This window comes from Mus musculus, chromosome 12 (genome assembly GCF_000001635.26).
Source record: "Mus musculus strain C57BL/6J chromosome 12, GRCm38.p6 C57BL/6J".
In the NCBI taxonomy this organism is placed as follows: Eukaryota; Metazoa; Chordata; class Mammalia; order Rodentia; family Muridae; genus Mus; species Mus musculus.
The window spans coordinates 56,761,290-56,785,299 of record NC_000078.6 but is presented as its reverse complement, the minus strand read 5'-3'; the positions used below and the strand labels follow the sequence as shown (position 1 = coordinate 56,785,299).

Below are 24,010 nucleotides of genomic sequence, written 5' to 3'. Positions count from 1 at the left end.
TTACTTCTTAGTCTGTATTCTCCTAAAGTGGAGACGTTACCATCTACTTCATGTAAGCCTTGAATAGAATAACAATTGTGAAGTATTTTACAATTACCCTTTTGATTTTAACTTGGTCCCCAATAGTCTTAATTACAATAAAAGTCCAGAGTGTCCCAATACTTTTTCTTTGCAGACTTTTAGTAAATTGAAAGATGACTAAATCAGACTACAACTTGTAACTTTAAAAAGTTCCTGGTCCAGTGAATAGTTAGTAGTGATAATTGTTGAGTTCTCTTTAACTCTGAGACCACCAGGGGGCACCTCAAGAAATTAATTTTGGAAAAGGAGTACACTAGTTGAAGACTATAAAGAGTTTGTGAACTTTCAAATAAGACCTGTACTTTGGAAGCAGAGAACACAGAGCTCTTGGTATACACATCTTACTATTTAAATTCCTTGCTCACAGCAAAATTCCATACAGGCTGTGAATCCCTTGGACTAGGTCACATACTTGGGATAAGATTCCAATTGTGAAGGACATCTGTAAATTCTGGGTCTTTCTTCTTCAACTGCAGTCAAATATGACCCTGCTGCTAGGCCAGGCTATTAAATCAAGCAACTAAGTCATTTCCAGAGAACAGGCATAGTGGATGCCTCTATTTTAACAATGATGTTTGAGAATTCGTTTGTTACCTTTGTTGTACCATTCTTTTTTCCCATAGTGGATAAACAGATAATATATAATTGAGCCAAGCTGATGGCTAAGTTGTGTAGCTTCATAGCCCCAAATCACATTGCCTTTATTGACAAGTAACCTTGAATTACTAGTAATAAATGACTAGAAGGTTTATTGTTTCTTTAGCATGTTATAACTTTAACTAAATAAAGTATTTAGATGCATAATGTATATTCTATTCAGTTAAAATTATACAAGTCAAAAAATTATACAAGTCACTCAGACTATTGATATAGATCTAAGTCATATATGTGGATCTGTCTATCTACAAATAGATATATATGTGTATGTGCCTAGATTATATATGAATATATATATATGTATATGTATTTAATATTTAAATATCACCTAAATATTCCTACATGCTATATCTAATAACATAATATTTAGGGTATCACATTCACCAAACAATGTAGGCCAAGTACACTAACAAGGATGGAGTTTTTGTTCTGCCAATTCTGAGAAGTCTTCATGGAGAAAATAAAGATGTCAGTTAATATAGGACAATGGAACTACTGTGTTAACATGTGGGCCTAGAAATAGGTCCTTCACCTAGCACAAAACATATTTATGAATGGATAGATGAATGATAATCATTTCATGAATGGGAAGATGAGAAAGTAAATACAGAGGACAAACTATAGATGAGAACACAATGTTTTCTGAACAGAGCAAGGGAATCTCTCTGGAGACTTACTTACCAGTGGCCTTACTTACCAGGAAGCTGGCCAATGGAGAATGTGCCAGCTTATCTTTGCCTTTTTGTTTTGCTTTACTTTGTCTTTCCGTCCCTTTTCACAGTCAGTGCCTCCATATAAGGGAAAGACTGAGTCTTATTTCCAAAGAGAAGTGTGCTCGTTATGAGCAAGGTAATTTACTGTCACCAACAAGTGATATATTTATTGTGTAGCTGGTTATAACTAAGTCTTCTGTTGAGTGATAGGGGAGTTAATACCTGCATTTTACCAGTGTCATTCACCACTCTGGTTGCTTCCCAACGCTGTTTTCACTTTTTCTATCCTTAGCATTTCCTTCAGGGCTCTGGACGTGAATGCTTTCTCCCTTGGCCTGAATGGAGCAGCCTGCTTAGTGAGTAGAGCTCTCTGCCAGCTTCCCAGGGATGGAGCCACAGACCCACCTCCTAAATGACACAGACAGCCAAACTTATATTTTGTACTTTAGAAAGGAGAAGTCATAGGTTTATTTTTTTTAGACACATTAGAAAAACTTTAATTATTCCGGTAAATTCATACTGAAGATTCAACTTTAAACATGTATTCATAAAAAACTTTAAAGAATTCTTCTATATCACCTACAATGAAATTGGTATGGTTTAAATAAAAAAAAAAATCAAAGGACTATAACCAGAAACTTTATTCAGTTAATTCTTAGTAATGGATTAATAAAAATTATTGTCTGTGAGACCCACCACTGGACAAAGTGCAGAATGAGAGACTTTGAGGGTTTGTTAATGAGAGTCTGAAATGGGGTTTATTCATTAAAGCCCTCTCCTCAAGGCTCAGGGATCGATTCAGAAGAGGAGGCAAAAATACTGTAAGAGCCAGAGCTGGCGAATGACTCCAAGGAAAGGGTGTCTTCCAGACGTGACTGAGTGGGGCAGCACACAAAGGCCTGCACAGGTTCCAGCCAGCTGGGTCCCAGCACTAAGAAGAGGAAGTGGACACAGGCTCCCATGGCTACCCAGAAACTATCTGCAATTGATAGCTGCCAGCAAAGGAACTCAGTTTTCTCCAAAGGAGTCTCTCTGGGTATAGTGACCACACTTCCTCAGAAGCCCCATGACCAGAATTCAATTGTATTTTTGTCTCATTTTGCTTTATTTGGGCCGTTGTTGTTGTTCTCTCATTTTGCTTCTTTATTTTGATGTTTTCGTTTTTTTTTTTTAATGTGGGTATCTATTTGTTAATTGTTCTTTTGTTTTTGTTTTGTTTCTTTTTGAGAGAGAGAGAGAATATAAACTTGGGAAGTATGGAGGCAGAGAAGATCTGAGAGGAATTAGGGGAGGGGAAAACAGGATCAAAATATATTGTATAAATTTTTTTTCAATTAAAAATTTTATCTGTATCTGAAGACCTAATGTGAATTGAATAGTGAAAACTTTTTTTTTTTTTTTTTTTTGGTTAGAACTAAAAGTTTCATCACACTGGTCTTTATTGAGTTGGTTTTTTTGGTTGGTTGGTTGGTTGGTTGGTTGGTTGGTTGGTTTTAATTGTTTTGCTTTTCTTAAACAAAAAATCCACTTAATTTAACACTTCTAAACTGTTTTCTTTTCTTTGAAAGATATACCATTTTCCCACTCTACTGACTACATGAAAATGACCCCAACTGCCCCTGAAATGTTTTTAGCTTCAAATCACAGAGTCTATGTCATTCAAATAACACTGGTATAAAACCTCCTTCTGCTAACTGAAGGGGATGGCAACCCCATAGGAAGACCAACAACATCAGCTAACCTGAACCCCTGGGAGCTCCCAGAGACTGACCGACAACCAAAGAGCATACAGGGGCTGATCCATGGTTCCCAGCACATATGTAGCAGGGGACTGTCTTGTCTGGTCTCAGTGGGAGAGCATGCACCTAATCCTGTAAAGAATTGATGCCCCAGGGTGAGGGGGATATAGGGGTTGGTCTCTCAGAGGCAAAGGAGAGGGTGGATAGGGGAGGAACTCTGAAAGGGGAACAGGGAAGGACAATATTTGGGATATAAATAAATAAAATAGTTAATTTATACTAAGTAAACAAACAAACACTCCTTATTTCCATCCCGTGAATTACTGAGACTTGTGGGGTATAAACAATGTCAGATAACAACCTAACGTGTCACATCTTATATACCCTGCCCATCCAAGGATTGGAAGCCATGCACGCATAGTCCAGGACTGGACGAAGGCCTCGCTGTGTTAGCTATACAGCAACTGCATGTGGATGAGAAACTGGGGTGTAACAGTGAATAAAGAGGGTGTTGTATGCCTTCAGTCAGCGTTGTATTGGGAGAGCTTTAAAGGAGAATGATGTGAAGGGAAAGAGAAGAAAACCAACCAGCACACGATGCCTGTTTCAGCACAACTTGGAGAGAATGACTGATTTGGGTTGGTCTTGTTGCCAAAAGGGATGACTCAGGCGTTCCAAACCAGAGCTGGAAATCAGGAGGATGCCTGAAGCCTGAAGGAAGAACAAATTGTCAAGATGTGATTGACCGTAAGGCTTCAAAATCAACTGCACCAAAGATGAGCTTGGACAGTTGCCCAGAACAGAACTGAATGGTGATGTTCATTTAGGCCCTGACTGTGGAAATAAAATAAAATGTAGTGATTGTACTCTGTTAGAAATACAGATGTGCTAATGCGTTCCAATTTCCCCAACTGGGGATCTGGTGTCGCTCTCCCTGTCGCTGCTGTTTCATGCTTCACCTGTATTGCTGTAACTTTGGATGCTTACTGACTGCCAGGTTCTTGGCAAAGCAGTAGGCTCCAGGTGGAGGTAGCCTTCTCATGGCTGCGTGCATTGCAGGTGGCTGGGGAAGGGCTTTTCACCTTGGAAATGATTTCTGTATTTGCGTTGCAGTCTCAGAGAGTGTGTATGTCCGTGCTGGCCTTTCCAGGGTTAACTGTTCCTAGATTTGGCCTATGAATCTGGCCTCTTTTGAGGCATGATACCATTTTCTCTCTGGGAATACCAGGAAAAGACTGGGTTTGCATGGCCAGGAGATTTGCCTCTCTCTCTCTCTCTCTCTCTCTCTCTCTCTCTCTCTCTCTCTCTCTCTCTCTCTCTCCCTCCCTCCCTCTCCCTCTCCCTCTCTCTCTCTCTTTCTGTGTGTGTGTGTGTGTGTGTGTGTGTGTGTGTGTGAGCTCACATGTGTGTTCCAGTTCTGCACATACATCCTAAAGTCACACTCCACCTTATTTAGTTGGTAAGAAGTAGGAGTTTGAGGCAGTTTCTCAGGTAGCCCCAGCTGGCCTGGAACTCACTGGGTTCTTAAACCTCTGATCCTCCTTCCTTCCTCCCTCCCCAGGGCTGTGATTGGATGTTGTGTCTCTACACCCATTTCTTAGAGCATTATGGATCATAACCAGGTTCATGGACAATGAGCAAGCACTCATGGGATCACACCCAGGAAGTTGTACAACCCAGCACTCTACCCACGTCCCCAGCCTCTTGTGTTTTGAGACAGGGTCATTCACTGAGCCTGGAACTCTGTCACTAGGCTAACTGGCCATTGAGTCCCAGAAATCTGCCTCTCCAGAGCTGGGATATAAGCTTTTCTGTGGGCTCTGGGGAATCTGAACTCTGGGCTTTATGCTTGCCTCTCCCCAGCCTTAAGCTGGAAACGTCTTTTATCTGCTATTTCCTTGCTTAATGGATGCTTTCTTTAAAAAAACAAAAAACTTATCAGTTGAATTGATAATAAGCTTTCTGATGTCTGAGGTTTGCCTCTCTGTAAAAGTCAGTCTCAAGGAAGCTACACTGCTTTTCTTTGTCTTGAGGAACCACAAAGAAGGAAGTAACCCTCATTACTGTCCCTAACACAAAGCCTACTGAAAGCAACTCAGAAAATTTCTTAGCCTGACTGTAAGAGTCCAGCTCTATAGAACAAATAACTTTCTGATAAGTAGTTTTTACATACTGTATTTAAAAAAACAAAACAAAACACTGAAACCAGCAAAGTGGTGACTCAGGCAAGGAAGGGGAGGGTAGAACGTGAGATTTCTTTCCACTCCTTATTATAAGTTTCTCCACCTGAGTCAGACTTGGAGAATGTTGGGCCCTGCCCCGTCTTTACTCACTCCTCACCACAGTCTAAAGTTTTCAGGAGCTATCTTAAAGCAAGTGGGGATTTTTCCATCTACGCAAGTGGAAATGGTGTTGTAAGATACTCAAAGGTTTATTGATCTCTATCTGGATACTTGTTCTCTTGATGTCTAAAGTTTAGTTTAAAATAGGATAACCAAAACCTGTCCTTCATAACTAGCAACAGCAGGAAAGTGTCTTTGAAGGCTTGACTTGCTACAGGTGAGCCACCAAAGCTGACACAAGCCAAACAAAGGATCCCACATCTCCTCCGTTCATGCAGTCTCTATCTTTCATTGGTTCTTTGATGACCTTCTAGCCACCCATATGTCAAATTGTATTGTACCTTAAAAGCAAGATAGGAAGAAAAGTGAGGTAAACTTACTTCCTGCTCTTGGCACAAACGTGTTTTAAATAAGCTACGTGTGAGCTGTGTCTTTGGGAAGAACACGTGCAATGTAGTTTTTGATCTTCGTTTTATAGATGTACATAAGTACTACAAGGCCTGTTTTGATTGTACAATTGAAAACAAATGTGATCCAAATTCGTAGCACTCTGTATCTAACAGGTTTGTAAATAACAGCTCTCGTTAAGCATGTGACATGCTAAGCATTGTAAGCCAATGGCTTTGGAAACCTGGAATATCCTCACATTTATTATGGCTTTGGTCTGCTAATAACCCATCTTGCACTGTATCCTTGGGCTCTCTCATAGACTAAGGTTGTAATATGTTATGTGCTCTCAGAAAAAAAGGGAGCCTAATCCATTTATTTTGCAATGACTCTCAGTCACTTTCTGCTAAGTGCTTTATTTACTGCCTTAGTTGGAGCTCTATTGCTGTGAAGAGACACCATGACCAAGGCAACTCTTATAACAGAAAACCTTTAATTGGGTCTGGCTTATAGGTTCAGAGGTTTAGTCTTTTATCATCATGGCAGGAAGCACGGCAATCTGCAGGCAGACGTAGTGCTGGAGGAACTGAGAGTTCTATATCTTGATCTGAAGACAGGAGACTGAAATTCCACACACTAGGAGGAGCCTGCGTATAGAAAACCTCAAGGCTTCACCCCATAGTAACACATGTCCTCCATAAGACCACACCCACCCCAACAAGGCCACACTACTAGTGCCACTCTCTATGGGACAAACATTCAAACATATGAATCTATGGGGGTCAAACCTATTCAAACCACCACACTTAGAAATTAACAAGTATCTTTAATAAAAGCATTGCTTAAGAATTATGGTTTCAAGGACTGGAGCATTGGCAGAGCACTAGTTAACTGTCCTGGTTAATCTTCCAAAAGACTTGATTTGATTCTCTAATTTTTGCTCTGAAACAGCAAACCAAACTAATACAAGCCAGAAGCACAGGAAACTGACAGTGCGGGCAGTCAAAGACAAGGGTAGAAAAATATCTTTCACAAAAAAAGTCATTCCTTTTTGAAGTTTTGAAATCTGTGTATCATATTTTGCAAAGGGAAACTTCAATAAACTATCAAATCAAGCTAGAGAGACAGTATCCGCTTGGGACTTTCTCACATTCTCCTTTCCACATTTTGTATGTAACTCTTCCTTTTGTTCCAAGGGACAATTCTAACAGATTAAAAAAAAAAATTCTTTAGAGGACATGGTATCAAAGGTCTGCAGAAGCCATGCTGGCTATTGGGACCTTAAGGAATATTTTCTGGATCCACAACTCTGGGCTATTAATAGTCAGCATAGTTCAATTGTATTTAGGTAAATTTTTACTGCAGATGTTACAGGGTATCTCAGAGAATTAAAATCAGAGGTAAATATCCAAAAGTTGTCTATATATAACTAAATTTAAAGAAATCTCTATTGCAGATTCATATACCTAGCACAAGCATTCTCTTCCTTTTCTTGCTTGCAATCTTCCTTTATAGCAAATTGGTATCCATGACAAGAGGAATCCAGATTACTTCACTTCCTCCTCTTCCTCCTCCTCCATCTCCTCCTTGTCCTCCTGCTTCCCTTCCTCCTCTTTCTATTTTGCCACAGCAGATTGGCTTCTTCCAAATAACAGAAGCACGTCTACTGTTGATTTGCTGGTTTTATGTTTTAGAGCTTAAACCATACCAAGCAAGATGACTGTTCATTACCAACTTCTAACTCCTGGAGAAAAACTCAAAAAGGACTAGCTTGAATTGTATTAAAGAATTAGAATACCCTTTGGGTCCATTTGAACAAGGAGATGGTGTCTAGCCATCTCCTTCCTCCTGGCTGTCTCATACTGTGTAAATAAGTTGTTTCCCATGATTTAAACAGACTGGGTGTGGTAGTTCCCCACAGAAGCAGTGCTGGCATGACCATCGGTACATGGCTACTGTTGCATAGATAGTGTATGCAAACAATGCAGGAAATTGGGTGATTCTAGAGTCCCATTTACTAGCTAATGTTGCCTAGGATCTCTTAGAATGGTTAAAACTGTGCTGCATAAAGTTCAGGATGGTGGGACAAGGTTACTGTACATAAAAGGAGCTTAGCAGGGAGAGGAGGAGGACACAGCCATGGAACATCGCCAACATGAAGCAGAGGGCCCTGGACCTCCTGGCTCTTTACACATTAAACCCTTATGTTTCTCCCAGCTGCCTCTCTGTTCCCTCCTGCCTTACACCTCTTTTTAATATTTTCTCCCAAATGAAGTCCTTGTGTGTTACTTATAAGTCAGTCCTCCTCCAGAAAAGCCACACTGTACTTGAGACAAACATCTAAAATAAGGAAAATCTTGTGTCCCCTTGTTCTTTTCTTGGGATCACAGAATCTGATGATTGAAAAAGACCAACCTTGAAAACCATCACGCCCACACATTGCCAAATCTCACCTTCCTAATACTAGCACTCATATGCTCTATTAAGTCAAAGCCCATGAGCAAAGTAAACCTATATCAGGAGTCACACTTAACAAGCTTTTGTTTTATGTGCAAAAAGGACTTGAAGGTAAGATTCCAAAGAGCAAACGACCCTGGAGGAACTAACAGTTTAGAAACTATAACACAATCCTTGGCTCCCTCCTTAAGGGTGCCATTTAAGCCAATGAACTGATAAAAGCAAGAGGTTACAGTGTTGGGGTGGTGTCATAGTCAGGGTTTCTATTCCTGCACTAACATCATGACCAAGAAGCAAGTTGGGAAGGAAAGGGTTTAATTAGCTTACACTTCCACATTGCTGTTCATCACCAAAGGAAGTCAGGACTGGAACTCAAGCAGGTCAGGAAGCAGGAGCTGATGCAGAGGCCATGGAGGGATGTTTCTTACTGGCTTGCTTCCCCTGGCTTGCTCAGCTTGCTTTCTTATAGAACCCAAGACTACTAGCCCAGGGATGGCACCACCCACAAGGGGACCTCCCCCCCTTGATCATTAATTGAGAAAATGCCTTACAGCTGGATCTCATGGAGGTATTTCCCCAACTGAAGCTCCTTTCTCTGTGATAACTCCAGCCTGTGTCAAGTTGACACATAAAACTAGCCAGTACAGGTGGGTAACACAACATGGGAGGTTAGCTGAAAGAGGCTCGTAATTTTTTGTTCTAGAAGCATAAAGAAAAGCAGACTCAATTTGAGGAAGTTGGAATGAGGGTTGGAATCATTCAGAGGCACTTCTGACTCATGTAAAACAGACATAGTAGATCTCACTCTTATTTGTAGCCACTTAGGGACTCATCAAGAGGAAGAGTTACTTCAGAAAATAGAACAGTATATTCTATTTCTATAATTATAATATCAATAAATTCTATTTTATTTTATTTTTGTCTAAATTAATTAGGCACAGTAGCCTCAATGCTGACATCGAGGGACTTTTCCCCTACCAACCTTCATAATCCTAAACCTGGCCCTCCTCATTCTTGCTCCCCTCCTACTAAGGAGGAGTTCAAAAATACACATAACAAGCGAAGGATAGAATGGGTGACCTAACCCCACAGGCTCAGAACTAACCAGTAAAGTGAAGATTAAAGGTTATGCTGCCTTGCTGACCTCACAAGGTTCAATCCACTGTGTTTGGGTTTAACCCTAATCCCATTTGGTTACCAAATTTAAGGGAATACACAGCCTCCAACAACTTGAAGTGGCCCACGACACAGAGAAAATAAAAACCCCATAGAGTGAGAAGAGTCTGTGCATCGATAGGTAGAGCTTGTGGCCACATTTCTCAGGTTACTCTCAACAATCCAGACCCAGGATCACTTAGCCACCCTCCTAGTGTCATAAGGGCATAGACAGGATTCTTATTGTCACTCTAGAATTACAAGCTTCATACTTAGCATTCTGGATTGGATATTCATTTTCTTTATTCATAAACAAAAGCAGAATCACCTGGTGTCAATTTCCTTACTTATATAAAATATTTTCTTTCTCCGATAGGTTGTTTGGCTTTTACAAGGGAATTATCCCACCAATTTTAGCTGAAACACCAAAAAGAGCAGTCAAGGTAAGTACTGTGTGCTTTCCCTCCAAATGTCAACACAGGCCTGTGACAGCTTCAGTATCAAGGCACCCATAGTAATCAAGAGAAGGCTGATTCACTTCCCTTAATTCACATCACTTAAACACTAAAAATTTTAATGCAGAAATTATAGGATAATACTTATCATAATTAGACTTGGACTGTCTCTCAAATATGCATATTTGTTTGTAAGGGTTTTTTTTTTCCAGGCAAAGATGTAATGAGGAACACACACACACAAATAAATAACAGTGTCTAAAACTCATTTAATTAAATCACAAACCCACAAAAATGCTTGGACCTTTTCTCAAGCAATTCAGAGATATCAATTTGGAGCAATGAATATTAAAGAAAAAGATGTAGAATATCCTAAAATAATTTCTGTCTTATGAAATAGACTATTTGTGTATGGTTATCAAATAATATTTTTAACAAGTCAACTTTTGCTCCCTTTAATATCTTCTGTTAAAATTCTCTGTTGTTGCCTACAAAATTCTTATTTGCATTTCTTTAATGTATAACTCTGGAGATTTGTGCACTATTTGTTGGTCATCAGGGCATGGCTGAGAATGTGTGCCAGACCCTTGAAGGATAAAAGACCTGCACACTGTTTCCCATGTGTTCTTCCAGGCAAAAATCCTAATTGCAGTAGCTCTAACTGGCATGGCTCTCCCATCCACCCCCATCACTGACATCACCAAATGCAGCTTTGTCTTTTTATAAAAATAGCCTAAGAATAGACATAAAGACTTCCTTTCCAACTTTATGCCATTTATTTTAATGACATCAAGCTTTTTCACATACTCAATTTTTATCCCCAATATTCCTGAAAAGCAAGAAGGAACAGCTTACACACTGTTACTGAGTAAATGAAGAGGTTAACTGGGCTTAAAAACATGATGAAGTAACTAACATATACACACAAACATCAAACTTTTGCATTCTGTCAAATAGTAATGTAATAGAATTTAGACTCAGGTCTCAAGTTCAGAGAAGAAAGCTTCCGAGCATGCTCTCCCTATAACCGTGTCGTCTTTGTTGCCCTGGTTTTTTGTGCTTTCCTTGTATTATTGCTTCAACCCAAATTTCATTACAAGGATCTGAATCGCAGTCGAGGATCTGGAAAAAGTTCACCAAAGTACACAAAAGGGCTGAATTGAATTATGAAATGGCTTCACTTGATAAAAGATTGCCCAAGTAAACAAACAGAACAGAGTTCCTGTTCAAAAGGAAAGTCACTTTGTCTCCCTGGAATAATATATTCATTTGTTCAGTGTTTTCCATGTGTAAATAAAGTGAATTGTAATTAGCCTTCTTCCTGTAGCCATTTCCCTTAACGCTATATATTGGAGACAATTTACACTTTAAGAGGATTAAGTTTTATCAATGTTGAACAATCTTTTACAAAAAGAGAAAGAAAAAAAAAAAAACCCTGAGCTTTATAAAACTGAGTTAGTCTCTAAAAAAAAAAAATAATAAAGCAGTGTTCCATGCCAGAACAATGGTTAACAGATGAACTGCTGGGCAACTGGGTCTGGTGGATGTGTCCCAGACATCTTGTAGCAAGTAGATTTTACCTTAAAATTATTGAGACATATGGTAAGTACGTTGGCTTTTTAAGTTGAAGTTATAGTGAAGTGTATCTTTGCCAGATGGATAACACCAGTTTTTCAACACAATTTATGAAAACATTCATTTTATAGATATTTATCCTAGGATTTGTGAGGAAAGCAGCCACCTTATTATAACCATTTCATACCTCATAAACTATTTCATCGTGTGTCATCGAAGTTTATCTCAGAAAAAAATATTCAAAAATTGGGGGGGGGGCATCTACATGCATATACCATGCAGGTATGTCTCCCTTGGGATAAACACTTTAGTTACAATTGTTACTATAATCAGAAACTGACAACTTTATGCTTGTCTGTATTTTATTGTTTGAAATGAGGTTCATCATTATAGTAGTAAGACTTGTAAATAAATTAAATTTCCCCTTTCAACAATTAATGCAGAATCAAACTGCAATCAATGAACAGAAGGGAAGACTTGAGCAGAGGCACTGGGAGGTGGCAGACAGCATGTTCTGGCTTCTATTCCTGCAGTCCCAAGGCTAGAAATGAAATTGTTTTCTGTGTTCAAATCTCCAAGGACTCTTTACCATGACCAAACTAAAGAGGGTTATAAACTGTGAAGGCTTCTTGTTCCCTATTGTGTTTCTGCACCTACTGTGTGCAGAACATAGTTGGTGTATAAATGAGTAAATGAAACAGGAAGAAATTTATAGGGAAAAGAGTTTGTATGTGGAGATGATCTCTTCCATTTCTCCAAATCCTCATATTTATTATTCAAAGTTTCTTGAATGCCAAGACCTCACTTCTGGTTGGGATACAGTAACAGGACCAGATTAACTGTCCCACATGAGCAGCAGCATGAACAGTACCAACGAGCAAAGTACGTGAAACAAGGGTTTTGTCTTCGAGACACTGACATCACATAATAAAAAACACTAACATCTGCGAGAGAGGAAACAAACAAGGTGGGCCCTATGAGTGACCCAGTGTAGTGCCCTGAGCAGGTTTTTAAGGCCCTAAGTAAGGAGAGGAAATAAAGACCGAAACCAGTAGTGCCCTTGGTTCAATCAGACTGGAGGAATAGTAATGTTTCTGGAGTTGATGAGATGGGGGAAGAAGGGACTGAGGTCTTCAGAGAAACCCTCTCAAGTATTCAGCCTTAGAAGCCGGTGAGAGGACTCCTACCATCCAAGAAAGGATAGACTATCTAAGAGATCAGAGGATCCTATGATAGTGCACAGGGCTAGCAGCAGTCGCTGTGCCTGCCAGCCACTCTGGAAAGCCTGTTTCCCAAGGGCAATGAGAAGAGTGCTCAGAAGGATCCCGCCCTAAGAGTGGAGATGAGCATTTCTCATTGATTAGAAGATTCGAATGGCTTTCGCACAACCCAACTGTGTCTGAGCACAGAATAGCCAGGATAGTAGGTGTCTCAATGGGTTGGTTAATGAGCGCGGTCTGAAATCAAAAAAAGAAAAACAGAGACAGAAAAAATGAAGGACTAGAATTGTCCCCAGGCATCCACTTGGAAAGCCTCATAAGTGTGGATAGAGTTATGGGCTGAGTCCACATCCCTAGACTTCTTGTCATTCCCGTTTTGTCTTTAATCTTCAAAACAGCAGAAAGCCCGAGAGGGAAAAAAGACAAACACACATTGAACAAACACATCTCACACCATAAATTACTAAGGAAATAGGGATTTCCATGAGGCCTATCACCTCCCAAAATATTCAGGACCCAACACCAGCATGGAGAAATGCTTCCAAGATGATACATGGGACAGGAAGTCAGGACAGCGACTAATGTGATGATGCTCGTGAGGATGTGCTGGCCTTTTTTTTTAAAGTAGAGATTGAACCCAGGACATTACTAGGCTAGGAAAGCACAGTCACCACGACTGAGCTGCAGCCACAGCCCACAGCCTACCCCAGTGGCTCTCAACCTATGGCTTGCAACCCCCTGGGGATCAAACAACCCTTTCACAGTGGTCATCTAAGACCACCAGGAAACACAGATATTTACATTAAGATTCATAACAGTAGCAAAATTACAGTTATGAAGTAGCAATGAAAATACAACAACAGGAGGAACTATATATTAAAGAGTCTCAGCATTAGGAAGATTGCCCTACCCTCCTGTCTGATAAAATTGACATCTGGATTCACTACAGTAGCACATACAAGTAGCTCAAACAAACAAACAAACAAACAAAATCCCTAAGACTACTTTGTTTTTTCCTTCCAGGATGAATTCTAGAGTTTCTACTGTTCTCTTATCAAAACAGTCCTGGGGGATCAGCAAAGCACGAGAGTGTGCTAAGTTTACTGTATTTCTAGTGCCTAGAATGGAAGGAATGTAATAAACATTTAGTTAATTGAACAAATAAAATCCTTGTTATAGGAAAGTTTATGTGCATACTTCATCTGAAAAATCACGGCAACGATCTCGTTCTTTAAAAGAATAAGAAGAGTCAATCTGCTGCTAAATGACTCTCGGATTACCCCAGGACTCCAGAGGTCATGTACCCAGGAAACACCTCTTTCAAATAATATACTGTAACTAGTCCCCAAACTTCATTATTTTCTTTTTCTTGCCCTATTTTACTAGGCTTTAAAGTAATAGCATGATTTATCATCCTATTTCTTAGTTCTTATGAATCAGATAGTACAGGTCCTAAGAATACACCTTATTATCATTGATGTTGGTAGTAACTCAGTTCAGTGCTCAGGCACAAAATACCCTTCCCAAGCAGAGTTCTTTCCCAAAATATAGAGTACAGGGGAAGAAAACAGAAATATATTATATGAAGGAATTATTTCATTTTGTCGAAGAAAAAAAATGTGTTTGTACAACTCAGTACCATCTTCTGAAGTTGCCAACAATGTCATTCTGTTAATGATCCCTTCTTCACTGTCACATTCTTAAGATCCTAAAAGAAGGAATAAGGTTGAGGACAGTCTGTCACGGAGGCAAGGGGGTAGACCAGATAACCTTGATGAGCCCTATCCTAGTTTATCACAGCATCTTTGCAATCACTTAATGTTTAAAAATTCCATGGAGCTGTCAGGAGAACAAGCATTATACATGGCAGTTAAGGCTGAGAAGTGGATGTCTTCTACAAATGTGTTAGAAAATGGGGCATTTTCTTGGAAAGTGGTTCATTGAGAATGCACACAAGGATTTCAGGTCTCTGCGCCTATAATTTTGAATCACTGCCATAAGAAAGAAGTCTATTGATGTCTGGGGAGACTGCAAATGCTCATGGTAAATGGAGGTTGTATGGTTCATTTACTGCTATAAGGGATTCCATCAGATTTTCTGTAAGTTATTATAACTACATTTGAAAAATGTGAATGTTAAAATGGGATCTAATAGCAACTGCCCCAGACAGGATTAAAAGCTGTGTTAGATGGTTCATCATTTTAAAATACTGATTAATATAATGATTTACTGAGGGTCTTTCAGCCAAGTAGAGAGTTTGTTGCAGGAAATTGTTATAAATCTCTAGGTTTGGTTTTGTTTCACAGTTTTCTACCTTTGAGCTGTACAAGAAATTTCTGGGATATATGTCACTATCACCAGGGCTGGTAAGTGAGAATATTTATTATACTTAAGTGTGTATGTTATTTCATAAAGCAAAATCCAGAAACAAAAACTCTTTTGATTCCCAAATCCCAGCTACTAAAATATGAATTTGAGTTATTCAATGTTCAGCTACTTGTTGAAAGCTATCTTCATAATAACTCACAATCTGGCTATTTTATGACTCTCAGTGATGAATTTATGATAATAATGATATGTCTGGAAAGGTCTCTATGAGATACGGTCAAGAGTATAAAATAAAGACTACATTCACCTTTGGAAACCAAAGCATGCATTTGTTTACTTACACACTGCATGCATCTATTTATGCAAAAGTCAATATGCCTAGGATTATTTCCTAGCAAGTCAGTTTCCCAGCTGTTGCAGAAGCTGTAGTAAATATAGGACCTCCAGTCACTTGGGATAAAAATCACTCTGTGGTCAGAGGCAGACTGAGGGCCTTTTATTGGAATGACCGTGAACAACTCAGCCGGGAAGAATAGCTGTCCTACAATGACACAGCTCAGGTATTTCACAAGGCTCACTTGGTGCCTGGCCATTGCCCTGTGCCATTGCTCCCTGCTTGGTGACTTTGCTCCCTTTCATAAAGCGTGTTAAATTCTGTTGACCAAATGTGTGTGCACTGAGAGCAAGCAACTGCATGACCCTCCCCCTTCCCCCGAACCTGCAAAGGAAACCTATATGGCAATGAAACTCCGAGCCCTGGGAAAAGCCCTATTTGGTTGCTAAAACCTCAAAATTCCACTGGAAAGGCAATGATCTTGCCTCCAGCTCTTTAACTATAGGTGCGTCTCCATGTATGATGGAGTTGCAGCTGATAAAACCTCTGTGAGCCAAAAAGTATGGGGTACATCCAACCCACCAAACTTCACAGCTGAGCGGCAGAATACATTATAAAGAATTGGTTGCTTCCTTTTCCTGAAGGGACAGACAGCTGAGAACTGTAGTTTACTTCTGCTACCCAGCATCATGCACTCTTATAGCACTGCTGGCCTAGGGAATGATCAAAATCCAAAGTGTGGACTATGTTTTATTTCTGCACTGTCATAAACAACAATGACAACAATAATGTATATCAAGCTATTGTGTATCAGGAACCATATATCCTTTTCTCATAAAGTTTGTCTCCGAATGTTTACTTTAACAAACAGACTGTCAAAAAAGAAGCATTTTTTATCCTTAAAATTCTTACATGCCCACTTTCTAGAAAAAATCCGTTTCTAGACAAAAGCTTCCAAACCAGCCTTTGGACTAAATGGGGTCATTGCAAGGCATGCTCTCCTCCTATTAGGAGCCGTTATGCCAGCAACCTCAAATGGATAAGATTTTGTTTTCAATTCCAAGCTTGGAGTGGTGGTCTCACACCTTCAATCCCAGCATTCAAGAAGCAGAGGCAGGAAATGGATTTCCATAAGTACAAGGCTAACCTGGTCCACATAGTGAGTTCTAGAACAACTAGAGGTAGATGGTGAAATCCTGTTGCAAAAAACAAATATGCATGTGTGTATGTATGTATATGCATGAATGTATGTATGGAAATGTTTTTCACAGTATTTTTCCAAAACTCATTCTTAATTCTGGAAACATCTTGAAGAAAAAAGAGATTAAAGATGTCCCAGTGAGAGTAAATAAAACAGAGTCTCTGGATGCCTAGTTGGCTGTTTCGGAGACTCTGCAGGTCTTTTGACTCAAGATTTGAAATGGAAAAGTATTTGGCATTCCATCTCCTATAAATGAACTCGTGTAGACCGTATCTGGCCCTTTTCTTTCCTTGAACTCATTTACTCTGGATTCCTGTTTGATACAGTGAGGCACTTAGCCGTTAAATATGCCCTGGTGCTCACACGAAAGCCAGGGAGACTGGAAACCTGACAGCAAAAGCTTGTCTCTGCAGCAATCCAAGTAACACGATCTGCTGATATCTGATCAATTCCTTTGACAAGGGACTGCTGAACACTAGTTCTGACAGCAAATGTAGCTAAGCTTTATAGAGGGACAAAAAAGTGAATTGCTTAGAAGATTGCATGTAGTGAGTAATAAAAACCCGGCATCTGGATTTTAACTTTCCCAGTCAGAAGAGTTTGAAACTGTTTTTTTTTTTTTTTCCCCTGCCCCCTTCCTGCTTTTTGGACTCCATGATAAAAGTCTGAGATAAATGAGAAAATATTTGGTCATTTACCCTATACAAATTATGCCTAATATTGATTGTAATGAAGTGGGATAGATATATGGAAAACATCACTAGTATTCCATCTCTCCTAGACTCTGTGTGCAACTCCATTCTTCCTCTTTTCCACAGGACACCAGAGCAGCCATGTTTGGAAAGCGATTTAAAAGTTCTTCCATGCACGACTTGACCCCTGTAGAGAAACAAGAGTCACCATCTCTATTTTACAGTTGAGGGGATGGGAGCGTCCAGAGTTCTGTGCTTGGCATACAGCCGTAGGTGTGACCACTCCTCCTGACCTGTCTCTGTGCCTACACTTTGAGGTGTTGACTGGATTTCAGCCTCCCAGTCCCCTGGACCTCAGCCAACCCCACCTCCACTTTAAAGATACAGAACATTTATTACCCCCATCTTTCTGCTCATCACTGATTTTTGGAATTATTAGAGACACTAATAAGAATAAGAAGCATGTGACGCCAGGCATGGCAGGCACGGCACATGTTTGTAATTCCAGCTTTTGAAAGGCTGGGGCATGAGGATCACTATGAGGGTCCAAGAACAGCCTGGACTCTAAAGGCCTTGTCTCAAAAACTGAAAGGAATGAATGAATGAATGAATGAATGAATGAATCAGAGAGAAGATATCCATTTCCCATGGGTTTTTATTCCTCTGTTTGGACACAAAACTGAGCTTCCTGGAATTAGTTTAATAGCAAGAAATTCTGAAGGGTAAAAATCTCTCTCTCTCTCTCTCTCTCTCTCTCTCTCTCTCTCTCTCTCTCTCTCTGTGTGTGTGTGTGTGTGTGTTTGTGTGTGTGTGTGTAAGTGTGTATGAATGTCTGTTGATTAATTATTATCCTTGTTTTTAATGTGCATTTTCTGGAAAACTTATAGGTTCTCTGTGTAGAATAAAATTGTATGAAATTGTTATTTTATATTACTAATATTTTTTTTGAGATGATGTCCCTTTATGTAGTCCTGGATATCCTAGAACTTGCTATGTAGAACCAGGCTAGCATCACACTCAAGAGATCTGCCCTCCTCTGCCTCTCAAGTGCTGGGATTGGGCTTTTATTGCTGGAATTCAACCCATCAACAAAAAGAACCTGACATGCAATCATCCTTTGAGAAATGTTCTAGATTTTAGTGTATCCCCTCCAGAACAACCTAGATATTTTTCATCTGTTTTTATTACTCCGCTTTTAGGTGCAAAAATAGAGTAATCACTCCTTTCAAAACAAAAAACAGCTGAGGTGTAACTCAGTGTAGAGCTTTGCCTACTGTGTGAAAGACCCTGACTGTGAGCCTCAGGGTTGAGAATAAAATAGAGACTGAATGAGAATAATTTTGTTTGTTAATAATCTTTAGCAATCGCTCCAAGAACATGACTAGTCATTTGAATTGTTCCAGTTATGAACCTGGAAGGTGGCTTCTTAATAGACATTTTATTTGCAGTTCTGTTCAATAAATGCATCTAAGTAGAGATTTAAAAATGGAGCTCTTCCTTCACAATTTAAACTCATTATAAACATGATGACATTTTAGGACCCACCTTTAACCAATCAAACAGCCTCCACTTTTGTTAAAGGAAAACAACATTGTTGATGGGACTTTGACATTTTATTTTGAAAACACTAGGATGTGGTTTGTGGCTTCTGTAATTTCTTCTCCTTGAATTGTCAGCATCTAATCAAGAATTCAAGCTGTTTAAGTAATAGTGTATGGTACACTTGGAGGGTTTCTTCCTTCTCGTCCTAACTTCTGCTGCACTGCATAAGAAATAGAATGTTTAATCCAACAGGCGTGATCAGTTGTTTTAAAGCATTGATTGACTTATTTTTCTAGACATTTCTCATCGCTGGCTTAGGATCGGGACTAACAGAAGCTGTCGTGGTTAACCCTTTCGAGGTGGTAAAAGTTGGCTTGCAAGTCAATCGGAACTTGTTCAAAGAGGTAACCAGTCATGTTTTCCTACTGTTAAGGGAATCTAATAAAAAGGTGTGTGTGTGTGCATACATAAAATTATAAACCCAGACCTCATACACTTACAAAACCACAGAAAAACATCCTTTAAGAAGTAGAATAAGAAAAAGTCGATTATATTCCGCAAATCATCACAAATCCATTAAGATGTGATAGATAAACAAGCATATACATTTTTTAGAGTGCCAATGAAAGTTATAGTGACTTGGTAGAACTTTCCCCTAAATTTACTTTTATGCGACATGAGAAGATGCTGTTAGCAAACTCACTGAGGTGATAGCATTATTGTGCTTGTAGAAAGATGAAGTCATTTTTTTTTTTAAATTAGCTCACTCCTTTCTTCACCCCACCCATAACCCACCCCAAAAGTTTCTGATAATCTGTCAAAGTTGTCTTTGGGTTAAATCTGAAGGAGCAAGTGTTGAAGCCTGCATAGACGTCACCACTTGCACAATGATGGCTCTTGACATCTAATCACTGATACGCAGTGTTCCATGTAGACAGCTTCTCTTGGTATGTTCTGCCTTCACTTCCTTCTAGTTACCTAATAATTCCCTTTACACTGCCAACTCTCACAGCTCCTGCTGTGTTCTTTTCGGATTCTAAACACAAGGCACAGGGAAAACAAGGGGATTAACATTTTAGATCCCTTTCTAGCATTTTAAGTCGTAAGTGGGAAGCATGTGGTATGAGTTGGTCTGGGGTATCAGCTGACAGGGAGTTTTCTACTGAAAAAAAAATATATATATATACGTACATATATATATATATGTATATACACCTCTACCTACTACTTAAGCAGCTGGTAATGGGTGGAGACCCCCTCATCACCAGCCCACTTCCTGCCTGCTGATAATGCCTGGGAGGTTCCTGACAGCTTCTTTGGCAGGGGAGTTGGGATAAAGGGGCCTTACTCACCTGTTTCTGCCAAGACCCAGAGTAGGGAAGATTGGGAAGGGTAGGGCTGTTGTACCAGATGGAATCTACGCAGATGAACTCAATCTAATCCAAAAAGTTACATTTTGGTTTGGGGGTTTGGGAATTTTGTTTTTGTTTTATTGTTTTTGTTTGTTTGTTTGTTTAGTTTCAATGGTTTCCTGAACATCAGAAAGGTCTGAAAAAACTCTCAGCGTAGCCCTAGATTTTTTTTTTTTTAATGTTCTGTTTTCCAGGCTTTCTAGCTTAAGAGAAAATGAAGGTGAAACTTAGGAATATAAAAGGATAGGGGTCCTTTTCAAATGCCCCCATCAGCATGCAGCATCTAAAACAGTTCCCATGAAATCAGCCTAAGAAGAACTAGTTTATTAGAGTAGGAAAATGACCAGCAAGAAGAAAATTTTGGAGTTCACCACTCAGTGCCTCATTTTGCCCATGAGAAAGCTTATCCCAGAGCAAGGGGAGCCAAGGAACAAACAGGTTTTCAGCTGAAGGTCTTTGTCCAGGCAACATGTGACACAGAAACAAAAACAGGGAAGAGTACCAAGGAACACTCACTAGAATAAAAATAAGGAGTGTCCACAGGACTGTGTTTATTCCTAATGTTCTTTGTGTCTCTCTGACTCCCAAGGAGAATTCACCGAACTAAACCTTGCCTCATATTTACTTAGGATAAAATTTACTTTCTGCATTATAAATATTTCATAAATGTTGACAAATCAGGATTTAACAAAATGACCATGACCGTCATTTAGATGATCTAGACCAGCGTTTACTCACAGTAACTAAGGAGCTGAGCTAAGGTTTCATTTTGATGTGGTACTTTCTAGGCAGTATCACACAAATTAAAAATGCACTTAGCAGTGAGGGTAACCAGGCATGTAATAAGCCATCAACTGCCCATAGATCCCCAGCTAGAGATGGGGGCTCATAAACCCCCTCTCCCCATGCTAGAATGTCAACTAGTTTGATCTTGTTCAGGTGTCTTGCGGGCAGCCACAACTGCTGTGAGTTCAGGGGTGTGGTAGTCCTGTCATGTCCAGAAGATAGTTTTGTGACTATCCTCCCAACCCTCTGGCTCTTATAATCCTCCTGTCCTGTTTCCATGATAGTCCCTAAGGCTTAAGAGTGGGTGGAATATAGATGCCCTTTTCTTGGCTGAGCATTCCATGGAGAATTATGCACTGAGCTTCTACCAACTGTGAATTTCATTAACCAGAGTCGACACAAAGAAATTTCTCTGATGAAGTATGAGAGGTACATTCCACAAGTGGTAGCAGATTCACCCATTGGGCCTGGGTAGCAGATTCAATCATGGGCCCATGGAAGATTTACAGTGGCAGGCATGGGTTTCCTCCTGTAGCATCCAACAAGAAAGTGCCCCCATCATATTTATGCCACAGTGTTTTTAAAATATTTATTGACAAGTTGTGGCTTTTTTAACATACTATTCATTTCGCCATCCTGGTTACTGATTGGCAGATATTTAATTTTTATAAGTTTTCATGTATTCTAGATGTTAACTATGAAGTATAGCTAGAGGAGATTTCTCTCCTATTCTTTAGGCTGCCTGTTCTCTGCGGATAGTTTCATTTGCCATGCAGAAACCTCTAGTTTCATGTATTCTCATTCATTGATTCTTCGAACTATTTTTATAGTTTTATGCAGGAGGGTTTTATGCAGAAAGTTATTGAACATACATGCACATATTCAAGGGTATTCCCTGTATTTTTCCCTATAGAAGTTGCAGAGTTTAAAGTTTTAAATTAAACTCTCTTGTTTTACTTTTAACATTTTTTTTAAAACAGTTAATTTTTTATTAGGTATTTTCCTCGTTTACATTTTCAATGCTATCCCAAAAGTCCCCCATACCCACCCTCCCAATCCCCTACCCACCCACTCCCCCTTTTTGGCCCCGGGGTTCCCCTGTACTGGGGCATATAAAGGTTTGCAAGTCCAATGGGCCTCTCTTTGCAGTGATGGCCGACTAGGCCATCTTTTGATACATATGCACCTAGAGTCAAGAGCTCCGGGGGTACTGGTTAGTTCATATTATTGTTCCACCTATAGGGTTGCAGTTCCCTTTAGCTCCTTGGGTAATTTCTCTAGCTCCTCCATTGGGGGCCCTGTGACCCATCCAATAGCTGACTGTGATCATCCACTTCTGTGTTTGCTAGGCCTCGGCATAGTCTCACAAGAGACAGCTATATCTGGGTCCTTTCAGCAAAATCTTGCTAGTGTATGCAATGGTGTCAGCGTTTGGAAGCTGATTATGGGGTGGATCCCTGCATATGGCAATCACTAGATGGTCCATCCTTTCGTCACAGCTCCAAATTTTGTCTCTGTAACTCCTTCCATGGGTGTTGGACCAACATTTTTGTTTTATTCTGTGCACAGATGCTCTGCCTGCATGAGTCTCTGCATCACATGTATGATTGGTGCTGGCCAAGTCCAAGGCCACTTCCTGATGTGCTCTCTTTTATCCTTGACTCTTTGGGCATAGTTATATGGGTTTGTTTCTTGCTCATATATCCTATTGCTCTACCTTTCTGATTTTATGTTGACACCATGTTCATTTGTCACTGTGCTTCTGTAGTATAATCTGAGGAATCCGTATCCACTATTGGTGAGAGTGTAAACTAGTACAATCCCTGTAGAAATCAGTATGAAAGATCCTCAAAAAATTAAAAATAGAGTTACCATGTGAGCCCCATACACCACTCGTGGGCATATCCATGAAAGACTCTATAACCCAGCACAGATACAGTTGCACAATCAATCATGTTTGTTACGTGTGCTATTCACAACAGCGAGGGAAAGGAGCCAACTTAGATGCCACCAAAAAAAAAAAAAAAAGAACACTTATGAAAATGTGGCATCTATGAACAATGAGAGTTTTAGTTAGTTTATAAAGAAAACCAAAATAATGAAAATTTGAGCAAAATGAATGGATTTAGAATCATATTGAGTGAGGTGATCCAGTCTCAAAGACAAAAAGCTCATGGTTTTTTCTCATACATAAATACTAAAATCTAATGCTTACAAATAACAGGTATAAACTAGAAACTGGATAGGGGACCACAATAGTGGAAGGAAATGTTTTGATGGGAGGAAAAGGATTATTTTAGCTTGTTATGCTGTATTTGTTTGATGACCCTGGGAGATCTGTTCCTTTCTGTGGGAAGGTAGAGGCAGTGTGACTCTGGTAGAGAGGGGAGGGAGGGTAAACTGCAGTCAAGATGTAATATATTAGAGATGAGTAAAATTAAAAATAAAGTAAAAATAATAATGAAATCTAACTTTCCGTAACTGTTGTGGTTTTAATAGGTATGGCCCCCATAAACTTATGTGTTTGAATGCTTGGCCCATAGGAAAGGGCACTCTTAGGAGGTGTGGCCTTACTGGAATAGATGTGGCCTTGCTGGAGTAGGTGTGGTCTTGTTGGAGGAAGTGTGTCACTGTGGGGGCAGTCTTTGAGTTCTCCTATGCTCTAGTTCTACCTAGTGTAGAATCCAGTCTCTTCCTTGCTGCCTGTGGAACAATATGTGGAACTCAAGGCTCTATTTCCAGAACTACATTTGCCAGCATGATGCCATGCTTCTTGCCATGATGATAATTGACTAAGCCTCTGAAATTGTAAGCCCCAATTAAATGTTTTCTTTATGTGAGTTGCTTAGGTAATGGTGTCTCTTCAGAGCAATAAAACCCTAACTAAGACAGTAACTAATAATTTTTTATCTATCTGAGTATAAAATGATGAAT

At 39.7% G+C, this 24,010-nt stretch overlaps 1 protein-coding gene across 2 annotated transcripts in view; it reads left to right on the top strand.

Moving 5' to 3' along the window:
- The window catches only part of Slc25a21 (solute carrier family 25 (mitochondrial oxodicarboxylate carrier), member 21), a 484,839-nt gene that overhangs the window by 412,173 nt on the left and 48,656 nt on the right, over positions 1-24,010 (top strand). For both annotated transcript variants that reach the window (NM_172577.3, NM_001167976.1), the window contains 3 exons: positions 9,908-9,974; positions 15,088-15,147; positions 19,175-19,282. In NM_172577.3, coding sequence (NP_766165.2) covers positions 9,908-9,974; positions 15,088-15,147; positions 19,175-19,282 — 235 coding nt within the window. The remainder of the gene's footprint in view (positions 1-9,907; positions 9,975-15,087; positions 15,148-19,174; positions 19,283-24,010) is intronic.